At 45.5% G+C, this 10,797-nt stretch overlaps 1 protein-coding gene across 2 annotated transcripts in view; it reads right to left on the bottom strand.

The window, feature by feature from the left end:
* Positions 1 to 10,797, bottom strand: part of HADH (hydroxyacyl-CoA dehydrogenase) — a 58,667-nt gene that overhangs the window by 21,870 nt on the left and 26,000 nt on the right. For both annotated transcript variants that reach the window (XM_015594905.2, XM_006918898.3), the window contains exons 4-6: positions 10,240 to 10,366; positions 7,035 to 7,124; positions 3,351 to 3,423 (exon numbers count right to left, since the gene is read on the bottom strand). In XM_015594905.2, the coding sequence (XP_015450391.1) occupies positions 3,351 to 3,423; positions 7,035 to 7,124; positions 10,240 to 10,366 (290 nt within the window). The remainder of the gene's footprint in view (positions 1 to 3,350; positions 3,424 to 7,034; positions 7,125 to 10,239; positions 10,367 to 10,797) is intronic.

Genomic DNA, 10,797 nt, shown 5'->3' with positions numbered 1-10,797 from the left:
TTCCAAAGAAATGTACGTACACACCGTAGGAGGTTCATGGACTCTCCAACCCAGTTATGGGCCCTTAACTCTAGACAGCAAGGAACAGCTTCCTCAGTGAGCTCCCACATCTTCCACTGCCCTGACCTGACCGGTCCGACAGGTTTCCTTTGATGGCGCATCAGCCCCACCTAGCAGACATTCTTGGTGTTCACCACCACCAGGATCACAGCAACAAGGATCAGAGCCTCCGCGCGGCCACCATGCCTTTATTTAGCTATAGCGACCTCCATGCCTGCCCTATACAAGCACTTTGCAGGTATGAACATGAAGACCTGGATACTGACACAGAGAGTACAGGAGGAGAAGACACCTGCCATGCCACAAGGAAGAGAGTGGCAACTGCCCCAAGGGAGAGCTGTGGCAACACAGATTAGAATCTGCTGGCAGCGCTGCTCCGGAGGGGCCTTATGAGAAAGGTGGGGGCACGTGGTGATGACAGGAGGGGCACAGGATGAGGAAAAAGGTCCTCTGGCAAAGGCACTATATTTGGTAGGCGATGACAGACCACTGAAGATGTCTTCAGCATGAGAGTGACAGTGTGAGCAGGATGCTGCACAGCGACTGGTGGACAGGCTCACAGCTGAGCCTGTCACCTGAGAAGAGCTAACCATGTGGCCCCATCACCCTGCTCAAGCTGACTGTGACCTGTCAGAGTGGCATATGATGGGGGCAGCAGCTGTCTGCTACTAGGCACCAGCCTGTTCAAAGGTCTGGAGAGTGAGCTCTGACCCACAGGGATGAGGGTCACTGACCACACCAATCAGGCCTTAATTATAGTGAGACTGAATGAGAGCAACAAAGAGTGAGGACAGAAGCTGACGGACCCTGGAGAAGAAGGCTCAACGCAAAAGCCAGAAGGTTCAGAGCACCAGAAAGCAGAGGTGAGGGGGCAGCAGAGTGCCACGAGATACCATGGGGAGCTGGCCAGAAGCACCGCTGGTAGCCTGTGGCCTACTGCAAGCTGTTCGGCTGCCTAGAGGCCCAAGCGGACAATGACTGAGATGACTCTCTGCTCTGATGCCCACGTATCGTCCTGATGAGCCTCCACCACACAAAGCAGCTTTGCCAGCCTGTGTGTGGAGCAGCCAACAGTGTTTTCTATGGACTGAATGTATGTGACACTCAAATTCTTATGTTGCAACCCTCCCCCTCCCCCCGTGCGATAGTATATGAGATGGGGGCTTTGGGAGGTAATTAGGGTTAGATGAGGTCATGAGAGTGGAGCCCCCTGAATGAGAGTAGAGGCCTCCTAAGAGTCACGAAAGAGCTTGTTCCCGCTCTTCTGTCTACCACATGAGGACACGATGAGAAGTCAGCAGTCTGCAACTGGAAGGGGACCCTCACCAGAACCTGACCGTGCTGTCGCACTGATCTCAGACTTCCAGAGTCCAGAATAGTGAGAAGAAAATTTCTGTTATTTTAAGCCACCCAGTCTGTGATGCTTTTGTTGTAGCCTGAGCTGACCAAGACAGTGTTGTACAGAGTTCTCCTCAAATGAGGTCAGAAAAGGATGGGCTACATAGACTCAGTGTCGTCACTGCGTGGACCTTGGGGCTCCCCCGGCTATGTGGGGGCAGACGTGGCATGCACCATCTCTTCACCTTCCTGGACCACATGGGAGAAGAGGCGGGTTTGGAAAAGACAGGACGTGACGTGAATTCTATTGCTGCCTGAAGAAGGCAGGCTGTCTGGCACAGGGCGAGCTGGGATGACAGGGAAGAATCAAAAGTGACAAATGAATAGAAGTGCCAGGCGAGACAGGATGACCCAAAATGGCTTCAGGTTTCAAAGCAAAATGGGTGCAGGTCTGCCAGCCGCTCAGCACAGGCAAACAAAGTCAGGGAGGCAGGTGTGTGTCGAAGCACCCTCGGTGTTGGCTGAGGAGGGCAGAACCTTGAGGTGGCAAGAGAAACGTGGTAAAAGGCCTGCGTGAGGTGTGACATAAGGAGTCCGGACCATAAAGCACCCGGCATGCACAGACGTGAGTCTCAGCAGCTCCAGAAGCACGTGCTCAGGCTCACGGGCCTGAGAAGACTGGGGAAAGAGGCAAAGGGACAGCGATGATGGTGCGGAAAGCGGCACCAGAGGCAAATGAAGAACGCCTCCCCGTGGGGGCGGATTCCCTTTCCAGCTTCACCGCAGGTGGCAAGTGATGGTCAGGGTCAGAGGGAGTCCATCTGTTCAGAAAGGGACCGCTGCTGGTGGAGGTGACAGAAGACAAGAAAATGGTTTCCAAAGTACAATCAGATACATAGTACAGCTGAAAATATATCAAGGTGACAGTATGTTTCAGTGAGAAAAACACCATGAAGAGGTTGATCACCCACATGCTATATTCTAACACATTACATTAAAAAAAAACAAAACCCTGCCTTTCAAGGTAGGGCAAAAGACTTCCCGCTTTCTTTGAGGTGTAATTAGGCATATTTGTTGATAGATAAACACAGAAGTGTTGGTTTGATCTCGGAGCAAAAGTGAGGCAAATGCTTCCATGAAACAGAAAAGTTTTAATATTTAAAGCAGATTTTGAGGAAGCAAATGTGCTTTCATCTCTCGGGAAGAGGTGGTATAAACGTTTTGTTTCAAAAATGACATTGTCAGGAGCAAGCATTTGTGAAATAATTGAAAACAATTACACTTGTTTTTTATCCAGTCCTATTAAGGCCTGTTTGCCTTTGAAGCAGACATAATAGTTACCTTTCCAGAAATGTGGTGGGGAACACAGGCAGGAGGATGCATGACATTTTACAACCTGGACCAGGTCCCAAGTCTTATATTTCTATCAACAAGTACCAAGGAAACATTTTAGGCTACTCCTAAGGCTTAAAAAAAAAACACGCATCATGGTATCATCGGTATGGCAGGATAGGGCTGTTGGAGAAGGTCCTTGGCACTTTTCAGCCTTGTTACTTATTTCCCATCACCTATCACAGCTACAATTTTAGAACCTTAAGGAATTTTGAAGGTTGCCTAGCCCAGTGATTTTTATATTATTATTATTATTTTAAGCAGTAAGCCATTTAACCAAAAGCAGAGATTCAGGATATAAACCTGGACTGGCCGTGCAATTGCTCTGGCTGGGACTGCAGTAGAGAGTTCCAGAGCCACATCTCAGATGCCTCACAGGAAACCCGGGGGGCCCTGGGAATATAGCGACAAAGGTACCAGGGCCCAGGACTAGGCTGATTCACACAGCTAGAAAAAAGCTCTTTCTTTTTTTTTCCCTGCTCTGCATGGCCCACCCTCCTGCAGACCCTGCGTGAGGGTTCCCTGAGACCTGCTGCTCCTGCCTGGCTCAGAAGAGCTACCTCGTTCATATAGCCGGATCGCTTCCAAGAGGTATGGCAATAGCAGGTAGTTCACAATAAACCCGGGCGTGTCCTGTTTTAGGAGAGAGAAAAATAAAAGACAAGTGAATTTTCACTGAACTTTATCTTTTGTGAAGTCACCAGATCGCCCCTTTTACTTGGATTATATTACCCGTGTTTATCAAACTATACATTTTCAAAAGTTGTTTTAAAGTAGCAGCACGCCCTTGAATGACAATGTATCCAACAATTACAGTACTTAAAAACAAACAAACAAACAAACCCAGATGCCCCTACTGTATGGATCCAGAAATAAAGGCAGATCAACAGAGGGAGGTAATTAGAAAGAGTACGGCTCTGGGAGCAGGCAGATCTGGGCTCAAATTCTAATACTCTGGCCTTGCGTTATCCTGAAACACAGTTTCATCATCTGTGAAATGGGAGTAATCATTTCTACCTGGCAAGCTGTAAAGATAAACGTCAGAAAACATGTAAAATGCTATGCACATTGCCACACACTCAAATGGTTGCCCTGTTATTCCTCTCCTCTCCCATATCCCTCTCAGGAATCTAGAAGAAGCAACACTTCATCCTGAACAACCCTCATGGGGCACTGCTTTCGGGTTCCTCAAAGTTGTTCCTGGGCCACTTGGGGTTTCTCTTGCTTTAGCGCATAGTGCAGAATGGCCGAACTGGGGACAGGTTCTGGGACAATCAAGCAGATGCCTTGAGAGACCGACTGCTGGCCTTTCACGTGTGCCTCCTAGGGCCCTCCACCCTGAATGGCTCCTTCTATCTGCCCCCACCTTCCGCCCCTTCCCACGCTTCCTCATCTCTCCTGGAGGCCTGGTGTGGGATGCAGAGTCATACTGATTTCTTTTGGGAGCTTGTGGGGCAGGCAGGGGTGGTAATGTTTTTGGTGGTGTTTAAGTCAAGCTGATTTCCATTAATAAATGGTGCCCCCACCTTTAATAAAAGGCTGTGATCTCCCTGCAGGCAGAATCCTCACCCTGGCCTTGGGTTCCCTTTCTAGGCTACACTAGGCACGCCATAAACATTGAATTAAAGGTGACTGGCCCCCGCACTACTCCTGTAACTAACTTGACTGCATGAGGTATATACTGGGCAGCAAAACCACAGGACTCATACTTTCTTTGAAACCACCCCCTATCCCTACCTCCCAGAATACAGACATGCACAAAAGAGCTTCATTAGTTTAACCAAGATTACATTCATGAAAATGATGTTGATTTTATAACCAGAGCAAAAATGCTTTTCAATTTCAAAAATTTTATTGCAGAAACTCAGGATAGGGTACCCAAATACATGGAGCACACCAGGGTTAGAATTCAGAATGCGGCCTGGGAAAAATATTTGCTCCACATGTAATATACAGAGTTTTTATATAGAGTTAACATTGTCTGCATAAAGAGCTCAGAGAGCTCAATAAAGAGAGAGTGCTAAAACTCATGAAATATTTAAACACAGTACTAATCAAAGAAATATTCATTAGAACAAAATATTTTGCCAATAATATTATTGGGAAAGGTTTTTTCCCCCATTAAAATATTCAATGCTGTTGATGCAGAGAAACAAATACTTTCATAATATTGGCAGAATGTAAAAAGACACCGTCCTTAAATAAAGCAATTTAATTTTATGTAATTATATACTTTATATTCCTCATACTTATTTATTAAATATATTTAATGTACTTACTACGTGTCTGATATTATTCTAAGTACTTTACAAATACGAATTCATTTATTCCTCATAATAACCCTGTGACACAAGTACTATTATTACCTCTATGTGAGATAGAGGACACTGAGGCACAGAGAGGCTAAGTAACTTGCCCAAGGTCACACAGCTGGTAAGTGCCCGAGCCGGGATTTGAACCCAGTAAGGCTGGCTCCAGAGTCCACGGCCTTAATTTTTCACACCGCGCTCTCCCTATGAAGTCTCACTATGAAGACAGACATAGTCCAGGCACATTAATGCCATTCTTCTATGTCAAGAGCTAGTAAACTACAATCTCATAGGCTGAATCCAGTCCCCAGTCTGATTTTGTAAGTAAAGTTTTACTGGCACATAGCCACTCTCATCTCTGCATGTGTTGTCTATGCTGTTTTCCAGATACAACAGCAGGATTAAGAGGCTGAAGCAGACGATGTACCCTAAAATATTCACTGCTGGCTCTTTACAGGAAAGCATTCGGACCCCTATTCTATGTGGTTACCTGATATTGTCTGAATGACTCACCAAGAGCCTGCATAACTGACCCAGAAAGACTCTCAGAAAGCCTTGAGGTCTCACCTAGGGAAAGTTCTGGACGCTGTAACAAGAACAATTTTATGAGACCAAAGGACTCCCATCCCTGCTACCCTGATGGAAGAATAGACCCTTACCCTAGATGAGTTAATGACTGTGCTGCTAAAGGTAATCACTGGCTCATCCCCATACTTCCATTTTTATATCTAGCTTCCGATTTACTACACACTGCTGTTCTCTCTAACATATTATTATCCTCTGCCTCTAACACAGCATAAACTGGTAAGAAAGGACAATTACAACATCTGGTTGTTAAATGTGATTTTTTAAAAATCCAGATGACTTAAAAGCCACGAAACAAAAAATGAGTGTTAAAAAATGAGACTCCTTAATACCACTATACTCCTGGGGCTATGGGGACTGTCATATATTAATCTGCTCTCTTTGACTACTGGGGTCCACATCGACAGATGGCTTATTCAGGTGATTCATGAATAATATGAGTCTTTATGGGTTAATACAATATTGTAAATTCAAATTTGAGAATCTTTTAGAAAGCAAAAGTATGCTATGAAAAGAACTGCAATGATATAAAAGATTATGGTAAAAAAAAAAGGTGACATTTATAAAAATTTGTAATGGGATTTTGTGATATAACTGCCCCTTTAGAAAAACTGCCAAGTCATGCAGAAATGTAGTCCCTAAATTTGGGGGGAACCAAGAGGAACTAAAGCAAATGAAAGGACTGAAGGTAATCAAAACAAATCAGGTGAGAGTAAGTGGGGTAATTTTACAACTAGTAACTTATCTTAAGGGACAGGGGCATGCTTACCACTCGACCACACTTCTTATTGAAAACAAAACACAAAACAAAACCACAATGCCACATCCCACTGAGAAACAGCCTCGTTGATGCCCCCTAGGGAAAGGCGGGCTCCTTTCTCACACAGCACCTCCTAACCCCGCGCAGTGCTCTTGCCAAGCGAAGCTCTGGTGTTCCCTTTGGGATGCATGTGTCCACCAGGCTGTGCCTGACACACAGGGTGGCTCTGGCTCCCTGGGGCGCAGCAGAAGCTAAAGCTGATGGGGTAACAAAATCTATTTATGAAAACACAGCCGCTTATCAACAGATAAAAAGCCAGACCCAGACGGAAGTTGCGAGTTTTCTAGTCTGCTGAAGCCTGGGGCCCCATCTGGATCTCAGACTATCTGTGACGGCCTTGGGCATGACCGGGAGTCTGGCTTCCCCGCTGGCGAACTAGAAAGAAGGTGCAGCCTGCTCTTCACAGCCCTCGGACAGGCATGCAGGACAAGCGCCCCACCTCTCCCATCATTCTACTATAAAAGGATTCTTTCTACCTGGAATTAGGGTCTAAGGAAAATCACCCCCTTCCTAAGCTACGCACACTCTACCTTGCAAGAAATAGGTTGCTTTCCCAGGGTTTTGCTGAAGTCCATCAGAGATTCAAATGTCTTCTGGCTGGTCATTGGTGTTTTAATGACCTGGAAATGCAAAGCAGAGAATTATGACCAGTAAAACCATTCAAGGAACACTGGCCCAAAGCATCTACAAAGGCAGCAAAAAAAGTTTTTGTTTCAGAAGAGGTAAGAATCTCAAGCCAGAAACACGACGTTTACCAAAATATCCGCTATAAGACAGTGGACTACTATAGAACGTAAAAAACCAGGGCTTAAAATATGTGTATGTATGTATAGAAGAGTTTTACAGGCTTTGTCGCTGAGACAGACCTGGGCTCGAATCTCAATTACACCACTTACTGGCCCTGTGACTCTGGGCATGTTTCGTGAAATCAAAATGACACTGAAATCACTCTACCTATCTCAAGGAGTGGAGGCGAGGATGCACGCACATGAGGAGGGAAAGCATGCAGTGCAGCCCCAGCAGGCATGAAGTTCTCAGTAAACGCTGGCTTTTGCTGGGGTTTTACTTGCTATTGTTAATAACTTCAGGGACGTAACTAGAAGTCTACTAGCGCAGGATGACTGCCCTTAAAGACTCTGCATGGAGTCCCACCTTCACTCAACACAGAGGAGAAGGAGCCTTGGAAAACGGAGTGATGTGGCCAAGTCACAGGTCTCTTGGCCTCCGAGACAAACGTCCCCATTATTCCACCCTCTTGTGCACAGATGCTCCAGAGCCCAGTGGCCCCCTTTGCTTCAGAAGAGGCTCATCGCTGAGGAAGGCACCTGCAGCCCTCTGGACCGCCGGCAAGATGCAGCACAAGGGCGCGACCGCAACCCACTTGGGTCTACAGGAGATGGCACGTGGCGCCACACATGGCGGTCAGCCTTCAGGCAACATTTAGAGAATTCCCTGTCAGAAATTAGATTTTGGCAAATAGAGATCTAGGTGAACTTAAACTTAAAAAAAATATATATATATATTTTATAATTTAAATCCAAGTTAAAGAACTTCAATGAGAGTCAAAGCAAACTGGCTAGACTTCTACATCAGACCCCTTCTATGAGCACAGGCAAGCCAAATCAACCTTCTGTGCCCACCTCTGTCCTATGAGATGGGATAATGATGCTTGACACGTCCTCCCTGTTGTACGAGCGCTGTGTGGCTTAATGAGCTAGTGTCTGCACAAGATGAAAGGTGCTATATAAATGGAGAGAATTATCATTTGTGTTTCATGTGATCACAGCCTGGGGTGTGGTGGTGTGTTAGAGTACGAAAATGAGTGGAAACAGAAAGAAGACGGGGATGAGGACTGGGAGGAAACGGGCCAGACACAGTTCTGCAGGCATCACAAATTGAAGAACCTGAGGTGTCAAAAGTCTCCATCAGAACTATACAGATGGAGCTAGGACAAAGGCTGCTAATTATGGAGTTTTAAAAATAATTTGTTGGTTTAAAGAAGTCAATGGCAAAGGTTTTTAACAAGAGGGCTGCATATTCATTCATTCAACAAGTAACATGCTAGATATTCTGCTTATAGTTCCAACGCAGAGTCTAAATATATATAAATATATATATATGTGCATATATATTTTTATATGTACATATACATATATATACACATACACACACACATACTTATATATCTTCAGTTCCAAGTAAAGAAGAGCCACTCACACATATGCAAGAGCTAAAGTTAAAGAATAATAACTGAATAGAGAAGAGCACTTTCAGAAAACATTTTCTGGACAATGCTAACATGTGCTAAGCATTAGCTGTGTTAACCGACGCGCTATACTTCCAAAGACACAGACGGACATTATCAGATGAATGCAGTCAAAAACAACATTGTTAGAGTTCGAAGTAAATCTATAAAATGTGTGCCTATCTCCATAACATATATGTACATGTTATACAGTAACTGAAGAAAATAATTAGTCCATAAGCACTGAAATGTTGAAAGTTCTATTCCACTCCTTCGCTCTTTCCTGCATAAAAGAGGATAAATGTGTTTTTTTCTATTCTCTGCACCCATCTTCTTCATTCAACTTCTTCAAAAACAGTCTTAGGGAAGAAGCTGAGGAGCAATGTTAGTAAGATTAAAAAAAAAGGTAGTTCGATAAATTCCTCTTGCAAGATGGGTCAGAGTTGTTACTTGACAGAAAACTACAGGAAAATATAGTCATCGTTAACCTAGAAGCTGATGCTCATGGCTCCTGCTCATGCTGGGGCGGGAGGATGAGGGGACAGAGGAGGGAAGGGGGCCTGGAGGAGAAGGCAGCCGTGGAGAAAGATCCTGAAACACTTCCCCAGGGAGGTCCGCCAGGCTCCGGCCCTGCTCCGTGTCCCCTACACTTCGCATGGCAACAACTCCTCAACCTCATAACAAATGCTACTTTAATAGCGGCTGTTCCTCAGACCCTGTAATTAGTTCCTGTAAAAGACAAGTTTCCACATTTCAGGTGCAAATTGTCTACTGTGACTCCATCTCCCTCGCCCCCAAGTCTCCAAGCAGTCGGAAGCAGCCCAAACAGGAAGGCAGCCCTCTTGGCCACTCCTCTCCATCTGTGGGTTTGTGGTCAGGAGGTTCAAGGCTATCAGGAGCCATCTGAATAGCTCCGATCACTACACCCAGGAGATGTACCTCATCTGGGGACAATACTGAGGCCCTGTTACACAGGGCCAAATTCACCCCAGGAACAGCAGGTGAGGTGGTCCAGTGGCTCCTGCGTAAAACCAGGCTGTCTAATAAGAATTCCATGTATAGCCTAGAGCAAAGTGACCTTGACAAGACAATCTGAACATGTGTTGCTCTCCCCTCTGAGTCTCATCAAGCCGGTGGTCTTTAGTGCTGCTGCGGCCTTCCCAGTCTGATGCCTCTCTCTGCACTGCCCATCAGCTATGGCACAAACAAGTAAATGACATTCTGCCATGTTAACAGCCTCTCTGGATATCACGAGTCAGAACACGGGGCTGCCAAGAAACAAAGCACGGGGGCCTTCCTAGATGTCAGGTGCTCTTTCTTCCCTTGGCTCTGAAAGGGTACCACAGAAAAAGCACAAGGACAACTTCCCCACCTCTCTCTCATTAAAACCCATCCGGTATAACCTCTGGTGGCAAGGTGGGTATGACACAGAGAAGCAGGACTGAGAGACGACAGAGCAAGTAGACACACACAGGTAGGAACCCACTGACCTCCACGAGCTTCATTACGGGCACTGGGTTGAAGAAATGGAGCCCAGCAAATCGGTCCTGTCTGGTGGTGGCATTGGCTAAGCTAGTGATCTGCAACGAGGAAGTGTTGCTGGCAAAGATTGTGTGTCTGTGGAGAGAAAGATGGCGGAATATCAGAATGAGTCCCATCTTCGGAAAGAGTCAGAACCACTCGGGTGCGAAGCACAAGGCAACTGCTTACTTCTCAGATCTGCCGTCCTGACTCCTGGGGGAAGTCAGAGAAAAGATACTTCTTCATGCAGAAGGCTGAAATCAAGTGACCTGGTTAGTTTACTTTTAAAATTTTATATTAAGTAATTTAAAAGTTATCTGTTCCAAAGGCGTACTTAATCTTTGCCAACCTTTCGCTAATTTTAGATAGCAAAATTTCTCCTGTCTACTTGTATTCATTTTCATGGTAGATGAAGAAAAAAAGGAGGCAGCTCCTTAACCAACCTCAGTCACAAAATGAAATTCTAAGTGATCAAAAACTAATGAAAGGATACATCACAGACATTCACATAAAAAACTGTAAAAAAA

The sequence above is a fragment of the Pteropus alecto genome, unplaced genomic scaffold (genome assembly GCF_000325575.1).
Source record: "Pteropus alecto unplaced genomic scaffold, ASM32557v1 scaffold5, whole genome shotgun sequence".
Classification (NCBI taxonomy): Eukaryota; Metazoa; Chordata; class Mammalia; order Chiroptera; family Pteropodidae; genus Pteropus; species Pteropus alecto.
Note: the sequence above shows the minus strand (reverse complement) of the source record. Positions and strands in the feature narration are given on the sequence as shown.